This window comes from Pinus tabuliformis, chromosome 6, assembly GCF_031772625.1.
Source record: "Pinus tabuliformis cultivar Carrire ecotype Pingquan chromosome 6, CPIR1, whole genome shotgun sequence".
In the NCBI taxonomy this organism is placed as follows: domain Eukaryota; kingdom Viridiplantae; phylum Streptophyta; class Pinopsida; order Pinales; family Pinaceae; genus Pinus; species Pinus tabuliformis.
In genome coordinates, this window is record NC_142292.1 from 1,021,404,104 (window position 1) to 1,021,426,506 (window position 22,403).

At 37.1% G+C, this 22,403-nt stretch overlaps 1 protein-coding gene and 1 pseudogene across 1 annotated transcript; both read left to right on the forward strand.

Annotated features, from left to right (window-relative positions):
* Positions 1-9,767: 9,767 nt before the first annotated feature.
* On the forward strand, positions 9,768-10,430 carry LOC149262474 (uncharacterized). Its single transcript, XM_089379908.1, has one exon. It carries the CDS (start codon positions 9,768-9,770, stop codon positions 10,428-10,430), a length of 663 nt encoding a protein of 220 aa, XP_089236034.1.
* Positions 10,431-12,751: 2,321 nt separating this feature from the next.
* The window catches only part of LOC149262475 (uncharacterized), a 60,947-nt pseudogene continuing 51,295 nt past the window's right edge, over positions 12,752-22,403 (forward strand).

Consider the following 22,403-nt stretch of genomic DNA (forward strand, 5'->3'; position numbering starts at 1 on the left):
GATCACTTAGATGAGTGGTCTTTTTATAGGTGAATGAAGGAAGTTATGCCATAAATGGTGATAATGAATGCCGTCCCAAACTTAGATTTAGTTCCATGGAGGAAGGGATAAAGGGATTGATGTTCCTTAACTCCCTACCTCATCCAAATTCGAGCTCAAAGGAGTAAATAAACTTGGGAAACTTCTAGATGCATCCAATGGATAAGAATATTCCCAAACCCCAATGCAATTTCGCTCAAATTCGCCCAGCGCAGGCCAAAGAGGGCTTAAGTGCGCTGCATTGCACCCTATCAGTGTAAGGACTGCATTGCAGCACACCCTAATGAAGGCTTGCATGTGCTGATCTTCTTAGAGGCAATTTTTGGATGATTTCAGTCATGGAACTTCTTGGGAAGCTACGCATTCTGATGGTTGACTTCTTTAGGGCATGTAACAACTAAATTAGGGTTTGATGGGCCCTAATAACACTAATCTATTGGTTGGGGTTGATGTGCCCAAATGGATCTGAAACAGATACATATGGTTGCAAAACAAACACAATGCGCCCACACAAAAAGAAATTGTGCGCCATATTAAGGAGGGGTGGGATTTGATCCCCTGACCTCTCCTCAACCAATTTACAACTTTACCAATGCACCAAACTTCTTTCTTGGTAAACTCCGTCAGAAAAAAAATATATAAACCATGTCCTTTTGCTCATTTGATGGAGGATGTAAGGACCAAACGACAGAAAAAAGGATGGAAATGAAGTTCCGTGCAGCAGAATCATACCCAGGTGGAATCATGATGCAGTTCTAGGACGTGGAACCTTGACACACATTTCGAGGCAGAATATTCCCTGATATAGAGAGGAATCTAAAAGATTCCCTAGGAGGTAAAAATTCTTTTTGTGAGAATATAACCAAGTTCTTAGTCAATTTTCTCACATTTTCATAGGGAACACAATGGCGAAGTTGGGTTCGCATTTTGAGCAACAAATTTGTAGATTCCCAGCGGAGGAGAATCTTGGAGAATCTTGAGCGAATCTTCCAGATTCCTTAGAGGCTTAAATTCACCAGAGTTAGCTTGCAGCCAACTAATTATTCATTTTCCTCAGAATTTCGCAAGGAACCTGATGGCGTAGACATAATTTTGATCTAAGCAGCAAATCCTCAGATGCCCCAGAGGAGGAAATCTTTGAGGAATCTAAGGAGAATCTAAAAAACTCCTGCAACCCCAAATTTTCACTTTGTCAGAATTCAGAAATTCGACAATCGATTTTACACTATTTGACGCCACGAATTTTATGGTGTAATCAGATTTTCCATTTGATCATTCTGTTTTTCAACCACTTTTCAAAGTTGAGTGCAGGTGTCAGCATTCAATGTGCGAGCAGTCATTTCCATGAGATTTGACGCCACGAGATTGATGGTACAGCCAGATCCAACAATTTATCAGCCTCTTCTTCAGATAACTCCTTAATGTGAGGTATATGCAGTGTGATCATGTACTTCTTTGTCTCTTTTCTTGAGATGCATTGTGTTGTATAGATCCCTGTTTGATGTTTGATGTGGGATCCTGTTTTTTTCTTGATGTGAGATGTACTTATTATCATGTTTTGATTGAGATCCCTTTGTCGTCATTTTGACGGGATACTCATGTGTCACTATGTATGTTTGAATTTAGATCCCTTTGATGCCATGTTGGCGGGATTCTCATTATTAACATACGTGAAATTATGTCATGCTGATAGGAGTCCTTTTTTGAATGAGAGTTCCTGCAACGAAACATCTCTTGGAGCCACTCCTGCGTGAGGGCATATTCCTTGTATGATAGAGAAAACACATGCATGTACATCATCACTCTTTCCAGCAATTAATGCAGCAACCTACACCATATTGACACCGAGGCCCAGAGACGTAGTTCCTCCTGGCCGAACTCCATTATCAACATCTTATGTTTTATGTTGTTGATTCTTGTCATATTCCCTCTTCTTTACAACATGCATATATGTTCCTTTATGCTCTTTTAAATGCAATTCTAATGACATCACGAAAGTAAAAGATCTTGGTTAAATCTAGGAGTTGAGTAAACTTGGATCAAGTTTGGTAACAGAGCGGTCTTTGCGTGGATGTGAATTGCGAGCGTGAACAATGGAACATGCAACAGTGGAGGATGACAAAGCGATGTACGAGACCATGCTCAAAATTCCCAAAAGGTGGAAATAATGTATGAAGCTCTACAAAAAGAGATAGAGGAAAATGAGCGATTGCAGCTTTAGTTGCGAGCCACGGAAGAGGCCTTGGAAGAATTAAAGCACAACAACCAGAGTATTCAAGCAGATAACGCTGAATTGACGATGCTTCTACAAGAAGAGAAAGAGGAGAAACATAGGTTGCTACAACACTTGCAAGCTAAAGACAAGGCCTTGGAAAAGCTGTAGCGTGACCCATGTGAGGTAAAAAGTAATTCTTTGAATTCATGTATGTGTCTTGATGATGATTTCGTTGTTTTTTAATATCATACCACAGGAATTGGCTCCAAACTATTGAATAAAATGGGTTATGAAGGAAAAGAATTAGGTATTAATGGCCAAGGCATTGTCAACCCCATCAAAGTAGAAGAATTACTCCGTCAGGCAGGACTTGGGTAAGTCGAAAAGGAAGTTGGGGAATGCACCGAGATAGCTAGCGAACCAACAACAAATGATGAGAAGCCCTCATCAATTCTTTATAACTCGACAGTGGAGGTAACAGATGTTGATTTACCTTTAGTTTCATCCTCAATGTGCTCTGCCATTGAACCCTTTTGTTTGAGATTTATTAATTGGCTAAAGAGGGTGTTTCTCTTTGTATCCTCTTAATGTGCTATCATTTCCTCCGTGAAAATTGACCAAGTGACAAGTGGTTTACGAGAACACAACCCTTCATACCATAAAAATTGATTTGGTTCTAAATATAAAGATGCAATATGTACCTTTTGTAACAGTTGCAACTCATGTAGATCAAAATATTTCTCCATCTGTAGTATCCAATTTATCGGATCCTTGCCATCAAACTTCCTCATATTGTCTTTTCTTTATTTTAGGAGCTCAATCTTGAAATGACTGTAACTCTATAATTTCAGATCTTCCAGTTCTGAAATTACTACCTGTAGTATCCCTATGCGTCCTCTTTCCAATGCCACCAGTCTTATCGAAATTGGATTCTCCAAGAAACATTTATGCACAATATGCCAAGATGACCGGATTATATACCTTTTCGGAAGAGAGAACTTGTATGAAGTGCAACATGTCACTATTTCAACCTTCAGACCTAAAACTGATACATAGAAATCTACAGGTCGTCCTCTTTCTGTAACTTCTTATTAAACTTCAATCTCATCCTAAGAAGGAAAGTTGTGATGATTCTCCCAAGGTCACCTATTTGGAATGTAATTCGAGGTCCTGCAAAACCCCTAAATGGCTTGGACTGTATCTCTGAAAATATAGAGAAGAAAAATCTAAAATTTGGGCACGCGATTCACCCAGATTGAGGCTCAAATGGGTTTTAATTTCATAATCTAAAACTTCGTAGAAAACAAATTATAGAGAAAATGGTACAATAACCTTTTTGAGATGGGATTCTGGAGCATGCAAGAACCCTAACTTCCTCAGATCATATCCCCGAAAATATAGCGAGATAAGATCTGAAATGTGGATCCAAGGTTCAATGAGATCGTGACTCAAATGGGTTATTTTTTTAGCTTCTGAAATGTCGCATAAAAAAATTTATATTGAAAATTCCACGATGACCTGTTTGGAGCAACGAAACCCTAAAATCCAAAGCTCCGATACCAAATGTTATGAAACCAACTCCCAAAATGATAGAAAAGATATATCAACGCCTTAGAAATAAGCCTCTTCGAGGGGGAAACCTCCTTTACATTACAAAAATGAACAACTCTTCCTTGATACAAATGACAAAGCCTCCTTTCTATATATAAGAGTCTAAGGGATCATAATATAATCAAAGCCGACATAACAATAATAATGTAAGGGCACAATAGTAACAATAGTGGGATTCTATGGGGCACAATAATAACAATATGGGGACTACATGGGCACAAAAATATAATAAGGGGGCTGCACTAATAACAATAAGGAGTTACACTAGTAGTATAGGGACCTAACATTCATGTATGTGTCCTGATGATGATTTCGCTGTTTTTGAAAGTCATACCACAGGAATTGGCTCCAAACTGTTGAAGAAAATGGGTTATGAAGGAAAAGGCTTAGGCATTAATGGCCAAGGCATTGTTAACCCCATCAAAGTAGAAGAATTACCTCATCAGGCAGGACTTGGGTATGTCGGAAAGGAAGTTGGGGAATGCGTCGAGACAGCTAGCGAACCAACAACAGATGATGAGAAGCCCTCATCAGTTCTTTCCAACTCGACAGTGGAGGTAACAGATGTTGATTTCCCTTCAGTTTCGTCTTCACATAGTATGGTTACTGTTGCAAATGTGGAGATACCAATTACAGGGACAAACATGAGGCTCCTTACCAGGATGAGGTACAAGGAAGGAGAAGAACTTAGTGTTAATAACCGTGGCATAACTCAACCATTGGAGGTTGTGCAGAGACCTCGATTTGCAGGATTGGTATACATCAAAGGAGAATGCTCGAAGGTGTCAGATGCTTCCGAGACATTGATGAAATCGTCAAGGGAAGAGAATGATGGGAACTTATCATCATCATCCCATGGCAGTGCCCATTACAGGGAAAGAGCTGAGGCAAGCTCTCATCGCCATACTTACACCAAAGACGGCAAGGAAAGGTATAACAAATCTCAATATGCGAATGTTCATTTCGATTACAATCATGTTGTTAATAATAGACATAAATCAAAGCATCGAAAAACATGTACCTTTTGTGGATTACATAACTGTACATTTTCTAAGTGTTGGAAAAGAATAGCAACACACAAAAGGAGGAGGCATGAAAGACCCTCTCAACAACGGGTACAGAAACATGTTAATAGATCTAGAGGAAGAAGACGTATTGCAGTCATTGCAACAGAAGTGGCCATCAAAGAGCCACTTGTTGGAGGCTCCATCCAGAGCAGCGCCTTAAAGACAAAGTATCGGTGCAGGAACCAGTTGAGAAAATCTTTCAACAAGAAAAACCACCACAAGGGAATGACCTATTCACATCAATAAGTGAAAAATGGTTTCTAAATATGTTAGCTTGTCATGCTCTTGATTTTGTAAATCATTTGCTACATTTTAAAATGTAAAAGTGATGATGGGTTTTCCATCACTTGTCGAAGCAACAATGATATGTTGGCCTTGTTTTCGTAGCTGGGGTATTGTTTCCATATTTGATGTAAACTTGACCTTCAAGTATGTGTTATAAACTCGTGGCAGGTATGGGATGCTTGGGTCATTAGTTGGTCATGTGAATTAAGCATGTAATATGCAGAATTGTACTACAGGTTTGTAGAGGTTGTAGGTGACGGCTCATCGCTTATGGCTCTGAAGGACAAAGGTGAAGGAGAAGGAAGGGTGACATATCAGATACTTGTAAGTGCAGACAAGGCACAAAGAAGTGGCAAATTATTTTTATGATTTTGGAGGACCAAAAACTCCTCAGTGGGGAGGATTGATCCAGGTGGCACCAGACACAGGCAAAAGTCTAAGAGGACTCAAAAAGGGTAAAAAATTCAAAGTGATTAGAATGTTGTCAAACTATGACCAAAGTGTATATCTCATCGTCCTGATCGCAAAGGTGTGAATGGTTCGTCAATCCGAGCTCGTATGAGGGAGAAGAGCCAGTCAAAGTTTTGGTCAAAGTTGGGTAGTGGGCTAGGTTTAAGTGTCCTACAATTTGACCAACCCTGGGGCATGCAACCTAGCTCCCAAAAGCAGGGAAATTTGTTGGATACTTAATTTTTCTAATATCCCTTATATTAGACAAATTCAAAAATGACTTATTAGTTATAAAAAGTAAAAGTAAAAATATATTTTATGGGTTGGCGGGCCACCAACCCCGCCACCCCCCCAATGACCAACATATATCAAAAAAACCAAACATAAAATATTAACGGGTCTGACAGGCCATGACCCCCACCGGCTCCCAACCACATTATCACCAACAATGTATTAAATGGGGTGGGTAGGCCACCTCCGGTGGCCGTGACCCACACCCCAATTCACATTACTATATGCACAAAGGAAGAGCCCGGTGGGAGTTGAACCCACGGCCGACAGCCCCATATGGCATACGCCAAAAACCAACAACGCACATACATCACCACAACCATAAAATGATTAACCCCAACTTACTACATATGGTTGTAAAACAAACACAACGCACCCACACAAAAAGAAACTATGCGCCATATTAAGGAGGGGCGGGATTTGATCCCCTGACCTCTCCTCAACCAATTTACGACTTTATCAATGCGCCAAACTGCTTTCTTGGTAAACTTTGCTGGAAAAGAAATATATAAACCATGTCTTTTCGCTGATTCGACAGAGGTCGTAAGGACCAAACGATGGAATGGAGGACGGAAACGAAGTTCCGTGCAGCAGAATCATGCCCAGGTGGAACCATGATGCAGTTTCATGAGGTGGAACCTTGACACGCATTTCGAGATAGAATATTCCCTGACACAAAGAGGAATCTAAAAGATTCCTTGGGAGGTAAAAAAAATTTTATCGGAATATAACCAAGTTCATACTCAATTTTCTCAGATTTTCACAAGGAACAGCATGGCGAGGTTGGATTTGATGTTTTGAGCAGCATATTTGTAGATTCCTAGTGGATGAGAAGCTTGGAGAATCTTGAGGGAATCTTTCAGATTCCTTGGAGGCTGAAATTCTCCAGAGTCAGAATGCAACCAACTTCATACTCATTTTTCTCAGAATTTCGCAAGGAACCTGATGGCGTAGATAGAATTTTGATATGAGCAACAGATCTTCAGATGACCCAGAGGAGAGAATCTTTGAGGAATCTACGGGGAATCTAGAAGATTCCTGTAGCCCCAGATTTTCACTTTGTCAGAATTCAAAAATTTCACAGTCGATTTTACACTATTTGATGCCACAAATCTGATGGTGTAATCATATTTTCCATTTGATCATTTTGTTTTTCAGCCACTTTTCAAAGTGGAGTGCAGGTGTCAGCACTCAATGTGCGAGCAGTCATTTCCATGAGATTCGACGCCACAAGATTGATGGTACAGCCAGATCTAGCAGTTTATCAGCCTATTCTTCAGATAACTCCTTGATGTGAGGTATATTCAGTGTGATCATGTACTTCTTTGTCTCTTTTCTTGAGATGCATTATGTTGTATAGATCCATGTTTGATGTTTGATGTGGGATCCTGTTTTTTTCTTGATGTGAGATGTACTTATTTCATGCGTTGATTGAGATCCCTTTGTCATCATGTTGATGGGATACTCATGTGTATCTATGTATGTTTGAATTGAGATCACTTTGATGCCATGTTGGCAGGATGCTCATTATTAACATACGTGAAATTATGTCATGTTGATAGGAGTCCTTTTTTGAACGAGAGTTCCTGCAGCGAAACATCTCTTGAAGCCACTCATGCTTGAGGACATATTCCTTGTATGATAGAGAAAACACATGCATGTACATCATCACTCTTTCCAGCACTTACTGCCGCAGCCTACACCATCTTGACACCGGGGCCAGGAGACGTAGTCCCTCCTGGACGAACTCCGTTATCAACATCTTATGTTTTATGTTGTTGATTCTTGTCATGTTCCCTCTTCTTTACATCATGCATATATGTTCCTTTATGCTCTTTTAAATGAAATTTTAATCACATCACGAAAGCAAAAGATCTTGGTTAAATTCGGGAGTTGAGTCAACTCGGATCAATAGATTGCTTGTAGATTATATTTAGGAAAATATTACAAATTAAATAAAATTAAGGAAACAAACTTCCTTTAGTAAATGGGTTTTGACTTAAGGGGATCAAAGATAATTTTGATTGGTAGATGCTCTTGCATCAAAATCACAGGGAAGAAAATAATTGTTCATGAGTTTTTTAACATTTCTACCATTCTTTGAAATCTGTGTTGTTGTCATCCAAGAAGCGTCTTCTATTGGTTGGTTCTTCCATTTAACCAAATACTTAAAGTATTCTTTACCTATTATTTTCTTAGCTACTCTTTGATCCAAATACTACTTTAATTTCTTTCTAAACTACTTTTGGTAATTGTTTCTTCCATCTACCGATATGATCTTCATCATTTACAAGCTCATCTACAATAACACCCTTTGTTTCCTTGAAGGGATACAAATATGTAACATTAAAATTTGAAGAAATTCTGATATCACTTGGGAGTTCTAACTCATAAGAATTTGAAGAAAATTTTCTTAAAATATTACATGGACCAATTTTCTCATGTTTTAATTTATTGTATGTCCCTATAGGACACCTTTCTTTTCTAAGATATGTCATCACTTAGTCACCAACTTTAAAAGCTAGCTATCTAGAGATATTGTGTAAGTGTTAGAGTGAATTTTACAGTTCTGAATATATTTTAAAATTGAGTTTGATTGGTTCAGAGATTTTTTTGGGTATAGTCTAAGATGTAATGACATTTAGGACTGAACGTTTTACTTCTTTACAAACTATTAATCAATAATTATAAGTAATATGATTTTTTTGAATAATAATAACGAATCAACTTAAATTTGACCCTCCCGAGTGGTTGGGAGGGTTTAATAATAACCTCCCCACCCGGGTTCGAATCGCATATGCGACATGATAAGTTGCAATGATGCAACCATATGTAAACATCATGTAATTGATCGGATATATGAAACACGCTTCCTCTCGATCGCACCCCATTTAAAAAAAACTATCTTCTTGTTTATTTGAGAACCGAATTATGATAGATTCAAAAAATGTGAATTCAAAAGAATGTCCCTGTGAATTCGAAAGTAATGCATTATGGACCTTTTATTTTTTTATTTTTTTCCTAAATAGATCGTTTGTATAAATATTAAATAATCGGAATTCAAAAGAAAGTGTGTGTGAATTCAAAAATAGATGCATCGTGGGCCACTTTCTCTAAATAGTTCCTTTGTATAAATATCAAAGTCAATCGGGAAGTAAATGCGTAATGAACGGCTACTTTTCAAATAGCTCCACCATGTCAATTGTGTTATGAGTCGTGCCCACATGTGGAAAGACAACAAATCCACGATGCAGATTGTGGTATGATTCGTCCCCACATGTGGAAGACAACACATCCACTATGCAGATTGTGTTATGGTTTGTCCCCACATGTGGAAAGCCTTTAGGAAAGAGAAGATATTAATAAAATTAAATCACAAGTTCAACTAGAACCTTCCATTGAAGCAATTTCTGTATTGACCACAGGGCAATCGGCTCCACTCAGTTAAAATTCCTTGCTTCACAAGCATCTACCATACTCACGGTCCGCCGTACTTCACGAACTCGCTGACTAAGTCATGCTATATGGCGGCCACGCGGCAAGAGCTGGAATTTAACTGGTAAATTGCCAGTACGAGAGAATATCTCCTTCAATTACAGAAAATAATGCAGCGTACCCGTTGTCAAATTTGACAGGGTACATCAATTTTGAAATTCCAACATGTGGCGGCATTCCTCTCAATAATTTCTCATTATTACCCCTCACCACATTCAGAGCAAATTTTCATTATCCCACAACACCTCCACACAAGCAGGCGATTATCATTACTGACCCCAATCTCTGGATCTATATACCCTTCTAATTATTTAATGGGAAGTAATCTATCTCGTAGATCATCAGCTCATCTTCCTACTGCCAAATTAGTGGTTATTGAAGAGACTGGTGGGTTGATTAGAGAGTTTGCAGAGCATGTGAAGGTAGAGGAAATATTAAGATGCAGACCCGGCTTTTTCATCTGCCATGCCGATTCGATGTGTTACGATCAGTATGTTTTTCCCCTTTCTACAAAGCAGGAACTGCAAGTAGAAAACCTCTATTTTATGCTTCCTCTAAGCAAATTGCTCTATCCTTTGCCCGCCGCTGATATAGCTGCGTTGGCCGTGAAAGCCAACGCTGCCATGAAAAGGAACCACAGCCGCTGCAACAAATTAAGCCGACTATGTGGCTGCCAAATGACGCCGAGTGTCATGACGATGGAAGAAGAAGGAGGTGGCGTCAATCATCTGGATAGACGCCAAACTTATCATAAAAAAATACCTTCTTCTTGCAGAGGAGAGTTGAAGGGCAAGGGATTTAATTCAGAGACGTTGGAAAGGAAAAAGGTGGTTGCTGGTGTGAGGTCGCGGCCTGGCCACTATAAATTGCAGCGCGTAGCATCCCAGCGGAAAAGGGTGAATGGCTCCATCAATGGTCCCTGGAGAAGGAAGCTTTCGACCATCTATGAGGAGGGGCTTCCATTCTCAATTATTTAGCAGATGTGGAATTGGGTATTGACTGTATACTGGTTGTCCTCCATCGCCATTAAACCTTGGAAGCTATGTTGACCATGCAAGGAATTACATACAATATTGCAGTGGGAATGATATTTTGTTTGCAAAAGCACAGCGTGATGGGGTATCATCTGTGACCAAGGCGGTGTGGAAACTGAGTGATGGGGTATCATCTGTGACCAAGGCAGTGTGGAAACTGAGCTCCCCGGCTCCATTGCTGCCTCAGGCTCACCGAATCTCTTCTTCGTGCGTATCTCTAATTGGATATATGAATTATTTTCTGCCACTTGTAAGCATTTAAAGTTTAATGATAAATTAATTCTATCAAACGCTGTGCTGTGTCTTTATATTCATATCCTCATTTATTTGTTTTTGTCCTTTTTATGATTATTTAATTTATTTATATATTTATTGATAATTACGTGGTCGTCTCTTTCGCCAACAGGAGTTCCGATTTCGTCCGAATTTTATCTGGTTTGCCTTTCTATGATTATTTATTTATATATTTATTGACATTTACGTAGTTCTCTGTCCGTATTTCTTGAGATTTTTTATTAAAATTCTAATTTAATTATCTTCTTTTATGGATGACAATTACACATTTGTCTGTTTTTGTTTATTGGGATTTTCTTTATTAAAATTTTAATTTATTTATCAATCGTTAGTTGATAGCGATTTATTTTATTTTATGATTATTTCGTTATATACTTATTGTAATGATTACACTTAATTAATGCCCATCTCCATTAACCAATTTAATTTATACGATTATATTATTAAATAAATAGTTAATATTAGATATTCAACCAATATCCTTGGTGATATTTAAATAAAATTCTAATCTAAATAAAATTATGATCTTACAAAGTTTATTTATCATTTAATGAAATGTGTGAAATAATGTCGTTGGGCTTTCATGAATCCATTTCTTTTACGTGGGTGAGCGGAGTAAACACTCCACTTATTCAGGTTGAGGATGGAAGGCATAATTGGGGAATTAAACGAAACTGATTTATCTAAACTGATAGTTTATTGTCATAAAATAAAAACAAGGATTGAAATCATCAAAACGCATCCAACAATCCCAATTCCACCAGCTCCGGCTTTAACTTCTCCATTCTTCATACAATTTAATGCACAAGGATAAATCCACCAGAATTAAAAATATGACGGCGGCTCTGAAATCTCTAGAGCTGAAGAAAAATAAATGAAAGAATGGATGGAGTTTCTGATATATTTGACTATTTTGAGATGTATAAACTTATAAATTAAGATAATTTGACAAATGAGTATGTATAAATAAGTGATGTCTGTATTTTTAGATTTAAGGTATTTGATAAATGAGCATGTATAAATAAGTGATGTCTGCATTTCTCAGGCGGTTTATTCTGATATATTTGATCTATTTTGAGATGTATAAAGTTGTAAATTAATATAATTTGATAAATGAGTATGCATAAATAAGTGATTGTTGTATTTTAAAATAATATAATTTGATAAATGAGTATAAGCCATGATTCAGGAAAGTCTGTACACAATGCCGTTAAAGAATGTGGATGCGGCTATCCTAAAGATCGACCAACAAAAAGCTTATGATTGTGTGGATCGGGGTTTTTTAAGAATCTTGCTGGCAAAAAGTGCACTGAAGTCTCAAAGTATCAACTGGGTCATGTGTTGTGTTGAGAATGTCAGATACTCAGTGATTGTTAATGGATCTTTGTCGCCATTCTTCCAAGCGGAGAGGGGACTCCGACAGGGATGTCCCCTTTCCCCTCTGCTCTTCATTCTGGTAATGAATTCCATCAGTTTGCAAATAAACAAAACAATCAAAGAAAAGAGATGCCGGCCAGTAAAGATTTGTAAGGACGTCTCCCTCTCTCATAATCTCTTTGTGGACGATGTCCTTATCTTTGCTATGCTTTGTAAGGTCTCATGGATATGCATAAATGATATTCTTTCTAAATTTCAGAAAGCTACTGGTCTGGTTATCAATAAGGAAAAATCCTCTTTGTTTCACAATGATTCAAATATGGAAATTGTTCTCTGGATATCTGATCTGTTGAGTATTGCTCCTTTTTCAATTAAGCAAGGTTTCAAAAAATCTAGTTTTAACCTTAAAGGCAAAAGGAAACTCAAAAAGGGACTGGCAATGGCTTCTAGAACGGTTTTATAAGAAGATTTCAGGATGGGAGTTTAAATTCCTTTCACTGGCTGGCAGATTCATCCTTGTACAGGCCGTCCTCTCTCAACTTTCAATTTATTGGGCACATATTTTTTATCTCCCAGCTAGCACTATATCCCATATGAACAGATTGATTGCAAATTTCCTTTGGGGAGGATTTGCATTCCAGAACAAAATTCATCTTGTCAAGTTGGCTTCTATTTCAAAACCAAAAAGCGCTGGTGGATGGGGCCTTTTAGATTTGCGCACTTTTGGAAATGCCCTCCTCTGTAAATCTCTCCATCGAGGTATTTTTGGTGATGGTCCATGGAGTAAGATTATAAAGGAAAAATATCTAAGAGGCAAGAGTATTGAATATTGGTACAGGAGGCGGTCCATTGGTATCAAGAGTGGATCGTCGATTTGGCAGAGTCTCAGGAAAGTTCATCATGTCTTCATGCAGTATTTTTGCTGGAATCTCTGCTCGGGTTCCTGCATGCTCATTGGTTATGATCATATTTCTTGCGCCCGGGAGTTCTCTTTTCCTTTGCCGTTGGTCCTCTTTTTACACAGGCAGGGATGCTTCACTTGGGATAAGCTGATAAAAGATTGGTCTGGTTCCTCCCCGGTCTGGAAAGAAGGAGAGGATTTGCACCTGCCCCATTCGATGTTCTCTCTCTGGAATTCGGTAAAAGCGAGCCTTGGTTGCATGGGAATCGTTCGATCGGGTACAAAAGATCTTCTGGTTTGGGCTCTCAAAAGATCAAATCTCTCTGTGAGCGTTAAGCTTATTTATGCTGATATGATCTCTGATATGGGAAGGAGTCCTCAACCGCTGTTCCCTCCCCGCCTCTGGAAGGCTGCGTGTCCTCTCAAAATGATTATTTTCTCCTGGCTATTATTCTGGAACAAAAACCTTACATGGGAGGTCCTTCAAAGGAAGAAATGGCAGGGGCCGAGCAGATGCGCCATGTGCCTCAATGAAGCGGAATCAAATCTGCACATGTTCTTTCAATGTGCCTCGTCCCTTAATATCTGGTATGATCTGTCCTTACATTTTGGTTTTCCTTACATCAACTTTTCTTCTGTACAGGATGCATTTATATGGTGGAGTAGGCAATCCTCATCTTGGAGGTCGTTGTTTATCATCTCCTGTTGGTTCTTGTGGACCTGGCGAAATGCTCAAATTTTCCAGGGTTCAAAGGAACCCCTACATGCCATTATTCAGCGAATCCTGGCTTGTCATGAATCTCTTCATCAATGCGCCTCTTCGCCTAATGTCCTTGCTACATGATTTTGGGTATTTTTGTCCTACTCCGGCACGCTGGTACCAGTCCTTTGGATCTCTGGTTCATGGCAGAGCGATCTGCTCCTTTTTTTCCTATGTGTATTTCTGTTAGGTAATCTGGGAAGGGCAGTCCCTTATAGTTTTTGTATAATCTGTGGCTTTTTTTGGACAAGCAGGCTTTGTTGATGTAATGTATAGGTCTATTCTGTTTCAGATATGGATGATTAGGACTATCTGTTTGCATTTTCTGTAATCTTGTGGGGCTTTTCTTCAAGCTCAAAATCTGCCATATGTATTTTGAAGACTTTTATATTTTCTTAATATAAATCTATGTCGATTTTTTTCTCTGAAAAAAAAAATACTTTTGGGCACTTCAACATTCGATTTCAGTAGAGTTTGTTTTTTATTTTATCTTTTAATTATTTGTTGTTAAATTAAATTTATATGGGATGTAGATAGGTCTAATTTCTAGACCATAAAATTTGTGCAGAAATTGCTTCACGAGTTAATCACGAACTCATCATTGTAACGATAAATTTGTTTTGTTTTATGCTTTCATTGTTAATTGAATATATACCTTGTTAATTTTTTCCAGAGCGATATACCTTGTTAATTTAAAATAAGTTAACTAACACAATCTCTATATATAATATATTTTAACGATTAATATATTTATATTTTATATTTTACATAATTTATTATACTAATATAATAACTTATAAATAATATATTCATATATTAAATTAATATATTAATTTATTAATATACTAATTGATATGATATATTAATTAATATTTTTATTAATAAGATTAAATTATTCTCCGTCGTCGTCAATATATATTTAAAATAAATATTAAACATTATTTATAAAATTGAAGTTAATTTACTATCTTTTTTTTAAAACAAGTACAAATCATCTTTAGTAAATGTATTACTATCGATGACTATGAATATTGAGAAAAACTAAGTCCATTATAAATGTTGATTAATAGATATAAATTCATGGAATATATGTTGATGATTAATATATTCTTCTTTCTACACTAAACATTCTTTATATTTATGTTCTAATATAGTTGTATTTATATTTATATCTATATATATATATATATAACTTTTATATATAACTTTTATATATTAATACATAAATTGTAATGATGATTATGATTATTTTTACTTATTAATAAATTATCAATATATTAACATGTTTAAAATTGATATAAATAGATAAATAGATTATTATAAATAATAAATACATTAATTTATCAATATGTTAATTATTACATCAATAATATAACATTACACCATGTGAAACAAAATTTAATGCTATAATTTGATGAACACAACTCCATGTCATAATGTGACAAACATATTCTAACATTGCATTTGAACATAACCATTGACAACATCACATTTCAATGTGATCTTGATGACACAATGTGGCAAACATGATTGAATGTTGCAATGTAACAAAAACTTGTGACATTGTAATTATTCAAAATATTATATAACATTGCATGTGACAAACATTACCCAACGTCACAATGAGTCGAACATAGCCCAACATCCAAATGTGGCAAACATCGTCCAACCATGGTCAACATGGAAAAACATAGTCAAGCATGGTCAACCATGGTGGACATGGATGACATATGGTTAACCATAGTCAACATGCCCATCCATGTTCAACCATGTTCAACTATGGTCACCATGGTGAACCATGAACAACCATTATCAATTATGGTCTCCATGGTCAATCATAGTCAACAAGGTCATCAATGGTCACCCTTAGTCCACTATAATCCATCTTAGTAATCTATGGTCAACACAATGCTAAAAAATGATCAACCATCCAACCATGGTTAATGATGGAAACCCAATGCCAACCATGGTCAACATGGTCTTCCATGGCCATGCTTCACCCACCATAACCCATCCTCTTAATCCCTGTTTAACCATGGTCATCATGGTCAATCATGTTTGACCGTGTCCAACCAAGGAAGTGCAAGGCCAACCGTAATTAATCATAATCAACCAACGCTAACCATAATATATCCTTTCAATCCCTAGTCAAAATTGTGGCATCATAATGGTACAAAATTATCCAACATCACCATGTGAAAAACAATACTCAATATTGTAATGAATAAAACATGGCCCAACATCTAAATGATAAACATAGTCCAGCCATGGTCAACCATGGGAAAACATGGTAAAAAATAGTCATCTATAATCAATCAAAGACAACCATAATCAATTAATTCCAAGGTCTCACTTTGAACTGAAATTTGTCTCCTTTTAGTGGATCGATGCTCTCTAATGTCCTTTTGAAAGATCTCAATATCCCCTTTAACAATCTTTACTAGGTGTAGAAATGATGGTAATCTACGAAATTAAACTTATGAGCTAATTTTTCTTTGTTCGAAACATCAAAACTCCAAGCTCAAGAAAAAACCCCAAATTTCATTGTATCAAGGATCTAGAAAATCTAGATGGTATCCACTTTGTTGACACCTAGATTACTTCAAGCGCGAATATATCTTCTTAATATGGATGTGCACAAATTCGTATGTTTCTCTCAGCTAACAATCAATCTCGATATTTGTACACTTGGATATCTCTGATTAATCTAGATACTTTTCCCTTGAATGAGAAATGTCGATATTTGATTGTCTAGTTCATCACATTGTTGTGCACTTTGCAATGGCTTGGATATATTTTGGCTTAGATATCCCTTCGGGAATGTACTTAAAAATTTGATTCTTGTTTTGACTTGTAGTGGGGTCCACCCTAGATGGCTTATGGTTTGGATACGAGCGGGATACGACCTTCAATGTAGATCCATTTCTCACTTATAAAACCTATGGTGGGGCCACCGCATATAACTTCTTATATAGCTCATAAAATTTTATGGGAAAACCTGGGAATCCAACTCAATTGTGATGGGCACACACCTTGGAGAGGCTCAAATATGGTTTAACCGGGATACATGTAATGCAAGAATCATAAGATATGAGTTTGTTTTAAACTTTACGGTGGGCCATCTCTCGATGACTTGAAGTTTATCCACTATTTCTATCTAGATCTAGGTAAAAGCTATATGACCAACAATTGTGACACCTAGATACTCCTTGACTCTGATACCTCCACTAATATGGATGATGGAAACTCATGACAAACTTCTCGTTACGTCTCGGTTAATTGATGGATTTGTCAAAAGTTGAATGATTCTCCCAGAAACATCGCACTTTACCAAGATGAAATTGTAACTTTGAAATTAATCATGAAGAATTGATCACCTATGATTCTATACAACTAGGAATCTAATCCAACTCTGTTGCTAGATATTAAACAAACTAAACATGTATCACATAGATAAATATATGAGTAATGTATTAATTGAAAGATAAAAGGAATATTAAAATTTGGCATGTGTGCATAGTCTTTCTCTAGTCGGTTTTGATCTCTTTACTCTCAATTTCATACTCTCCACATACACTCAATTATATTCAAACTCTATTGTGTAAAGCTCCCATTTTCAACTCAACAAACTCAACTTATTTCACTATATTATCTAAAAAATTCCTAAATTGGCTAAATCTATTATTTTACATAACAACTAAATGACACTCCTTTCTTCCCTAACAATATAGATAATCTAAGTGGCTCTAGACACACGCAGAAGTCCAAGAAGACTAAAAAAGGGTCAAAAATCAAAGTGATCAGAATATTGTCGAACCATGACCAGAGCATATATCTCCTCGTCCTGATCGCAAAGGTGTGAACGGTTTGTCAATCCGAGCTCGTATGACGGAAAAAGAGCCAATAAAAGTTTTGGTCAAAGTTGGGTAGTGGGCCAGGTTTAAGTGTCCTACAATTTGATTGACCCCGAGGCATGCAACCTAGCTCCCGAAAGTGGGTGAATTTGTTGGATACTTAATTTGTCTAATATCCCTTATATTAGACAAATTCAAAAATGACTTATTAGTTATAAAAAATAATATATATCTATATATATATATATATATATATATATATATATTAATTATTATATTAATCAATTATAATCATTCATTATTTATAATGGTTAATATAAGTGAGTTTAATATATTATTTTAATTTATATAGAAACGAATATATTAGTTTAATAAGCTAATCTGAGTTTTTAGTTCTATCCCTAGTTTAATATTAGGTTTGTACTATATATTAACTCCTCCAAAAATCTTAATAAATAATAATAAGTAATTTATTAAAGCAAAACAATATTAATTTATAAAAATTAATTAATATTAGAGCCGACAGTGTGTTGTTCTCAAAAATTTAATTCTCATCACTATTTATTCCTTCTAAGTTGCTCTTCTTTTATCATCATTCTCATATCCTGATGATGGATCCCATTTGGGATTCGAAACATTGGTATAAAAATGTTCAAACTGTGGATTCTCCGGTCACTGATTCAAAAGATACAAGCCACAGATCTCTTAAATCCATATATATATATATATATATATATATATTATGGGGTGGCGGGCCACCAACCTTGCCACCCCCCCAACGACCAACATATATATAAAAAAACAAACATAAAATATTAACGGGGTCAATAGGCTGTGACCCCCACCGACCGCCAACCACATTATAACCAACAATGTATTAAATGGGGTGGGCGAGCCACCTCTGGTGGACCCAGCCCACACCCCAACCCGCATTACCATATACACAAAGGAAGAGCCCGGTGGGAGTTGAACCCATGGCCCGCGGCTCTGTTGGCCCCGCCCACGTGGTAGCCCCATACAACATATGCCAAAAACCAAGAGCGCACATACATCACCACAACCATATAACGGTTAACCCCAACTTAATACATATGGTTGCAAAACAAACACAACACGGCCACAAAAAAATAAATTGTGCGCCATATTAAGGAGGGGTGGGATTTGATCCCTCGACCTCTCCTCAACCAATTTACGACTTTACTAATGCGCCAAACTTCTTTCTTGGTAAACTTCATCGAGAAAAAATATATAAACCATGTCTTTTTGCTAACGGAGGACATAAGGACCGAACGACAGAACGAAGGACGAAAATGAAGTTCTGTGTAGCAGAATCATGCCCAAGTGGAACAATGACGTAGTTCCAGGAGGTGGAACCTTGACACACATTTCGAGGTAGAATATTCCCTGATGCAGAGAGGAATCTAAAAGATTCCCTAGGAGGTAAAATTTCTTTTTGTCAGAATATAACCAAGTTCATAGTCAATTTTCTCATATTTTCGTAGGGAACACAATGACGAGGTTGGATTCGAATTTTGAGCAGCATATTTGTAGATTCCAAACAGAGGAGAATCTTGGAGAATCTTGAGGGAATCTTCTAGATTCCTTGGAGGCTGGAATTCACCAGAGTCAGCACATAGCCAACTTCATATTCATTTTTCTCAGAATTTCGCAAGGAACCTGACGGCATAGACAGAATTTTGATCTGAGCATCAAATCTTCAGATGACCCGGAAGAGGAAATCTTGGAGGAATCTAAGGGGAATCTAAAATATTCTTGTAGCCCTAGATTTTCACTTTGTCAGAATTCAGAAATTTGACAGTCGATTTTACACTATTCGACACCACGAATCTGATGGTGTAATCAGATTTTACATTTGATCATTCTATTTTTTGGCCACTTTTCAAAGTGGAGTGCAGGTGTCAGCATTCAATGTGCGAGAAGTCATTTCCATGACATTCGACGCCACGAGATTGATGGTACAACCAGATCCAGCAGTTTATCTGCCTCTTCTTCACATAACTCCTTGATGTAAGGTATATGCAGTGTGATCATGTACTTCTTTGTCTCTTTGCTTGAGATGCATTGTGTTGTATAGATCCATGTTTAATGTTTGATGTGGGATCATGTTTTGTTCTTGATGTGAGATGTACTTATTGTCATGTTTTGATTGAGATCCCTTTGTTCTCATTTTGACGGGATACTCATGTGTCATTATGTATGTTTGAATTGAGATCCCTTTGATGCCATGTTGGCAGGATGCTCATTATTAACATACGTGAAATTATGTCATGCTGATAGGAGTCCTTTTTTGAATGAGAGTTCCTGCAGCGGAACATCTCTTGGAGCCACTCCTGCATGAGTTTATATTCCTTGTATGATATAGAAAACACATGAATGTACATCATCACTCTTTCCAGCACTTAATGTAGTGACCTACACCATCTTGACACCGAGGTCCGGAGACGTAGTCCCTCCTGGCCGAACTCCGTTATCAACATCTTATGCTTTATGTTGTTGATTCTTGTCATGTTCCCTATTCTTTACAACATGCATATATGTTCATTTATGCTCTTTTAAATGCAATTCTAATGACATCACAAAAGCAAAAGATCTTGGTTAAATCCGGGAGTTGAGTAAACTTGGATCAAGTTTGGTATCAGAGCAGTCTTTGCGTGGATGTGAATTGCGAGCATGAACAATGGAACGTGCAGCAATGGAGGATGACAAAGCGATGTACGAGACCATGCTCAGAATTTCCCAAAAGGTGGAAATAATGTATGAAGCTCTACAAAAAGAGACAGAGGAAAAGGAGCGATTGCAGCTTTAGTTGTGAGCCATGAAAGAGGCCCTGGAAGAACTAAAGCACAACAACCAGAGTGTTCAAGAAGATAATGCTGAATTGAAGATGCTTCTACAAGAAGAGAAAGAGTAGAAACATTTTTTGCTACAACAGCTACAAGCTAAGGACGAGGCCTTGGAAAAGCTGCAACGTGACCCATGTGAGGTAAAAAATAATTCTCCGAATTCATGTATGTCTCCTATTGATGATTTCGTTGTTTTTGAAAATCATACCACAAAAATTGGCTCCCAACTGTTGAAGAAAATGGGTTATGAAGGAAAAGGGTTGGGCATTAATGGCGAAGGCATTGTTAACCCCATCAAAGTAAAATAATTACCCCGTCAGGCAGGACTTGGGTATGTCGGAAAGGAAGTTGGGGAATGCACCAAGACAACTAGCGAACCAACAACAGATGATGAGAAGCCCTCATCATTTCTTTCTAACTCGACACTGGAGGTAATGGATGTTGATTTCCCTTTAGTTTCATACTCAATGTGCTCTGCCATTGAACCCTTTTGTTTGAGATTTATCAATTGGCTAAAGAGGGTGTTTCTCTTTGTATCCTCATAATGTGCTATCATTTCCTCCGTGAAAATTGACCAAGTGAAAAGTGGTTTACAAGAACACAACCCTTCATACCATAAAAATTGATTCGGTTCTAAATATACAGATGCAATACACACCTTTTGTAATAGTTGCAACTCATGTAGATCAAAATATTGCTCCATCTGTAGTATCCAATTTACCAGATCCTTGCAATCAAACTTCCTCATATCATCTTTTCTTTATTTTAGGAGCTCAATCTTGAAACGACTATAACTATGTAACTTCAGATCTTCTAGTTCTGAAATTACTACCTGCAGTAGCCCTCCGTGTCCTCTTTCCAATGCCACCAGTCTAATTGAAATTGGATTCTCCAAGAAATATTTATGCACAATATTCCAAGATGACCTGATTATATACCTTTTCGGAAGAGCGAACTTGTATGAAGTTCAATGTGTCACTGTTTCAACCTTCAAACCTGAAACTGATACACAAAAATATACAGGCTGTCCTCTTTCTGTAACTTCTTATGAAACTTCAATCTCATCCTCAGAAGGAAAGTTGTGATGATTTTCCCAAGGTCACCTATTTGGAATGTAATTCGGGGGCTTGCAGAAACTCTAAATTTCTTGGACTGTATCTCTGAAAATATGGCGAAGACAAATCTGAAATTCGGACATGAGATTCACCCAAATTGCGGCTCAAATGGGTTTTAATTTCAGAATCTAAAACTTCGTAGAAAACAAATTATAGTAAAAATGGCACGATTACCTTTTTTAGATGGAATTCTGGAGCTTGCAAAAACCCTAACTTCCTCAAATCATGTCCCCAAAATATAGCAAGACAAGATCTAAAATTCGGACCTGAGGTTCAATGAGATTGCGACTCAAATGGGTTTTTATTTTAGCTTCTGAAATGTCGCATAAAAAAAGTTATATTGAAAATGCCACGATGACATGTTTGGAGTAGCGAAACCCTAGAATCCAAAGCTCCGATACCAAATGTTATGAAACCAGCTCCCAAAAAGATAGAAAAGATAGATCAACACCTTAGAAATATGCCTCTTCGAGGGGGAAACCTCCTTTACATTACAAAAATGAACAGTTCTTCCATGATACAAATTACAAGGCCTCCTTTCTATATAGGAGTCTAAGGGGTCATAATATAATCAGAGCTGACATAACAATAATAATGTAAGGGCACAATAGTAACAATAGTGGGCTTCTATGGGGCACAATAATAACAATATGGGGACTACATGGGAAAAAAAATATAATAAGGGGGTTGCACTAATAACAATAAGGGGTTACACTAGTAGTATAAGGACCTAACATTCATGTATGTGTCC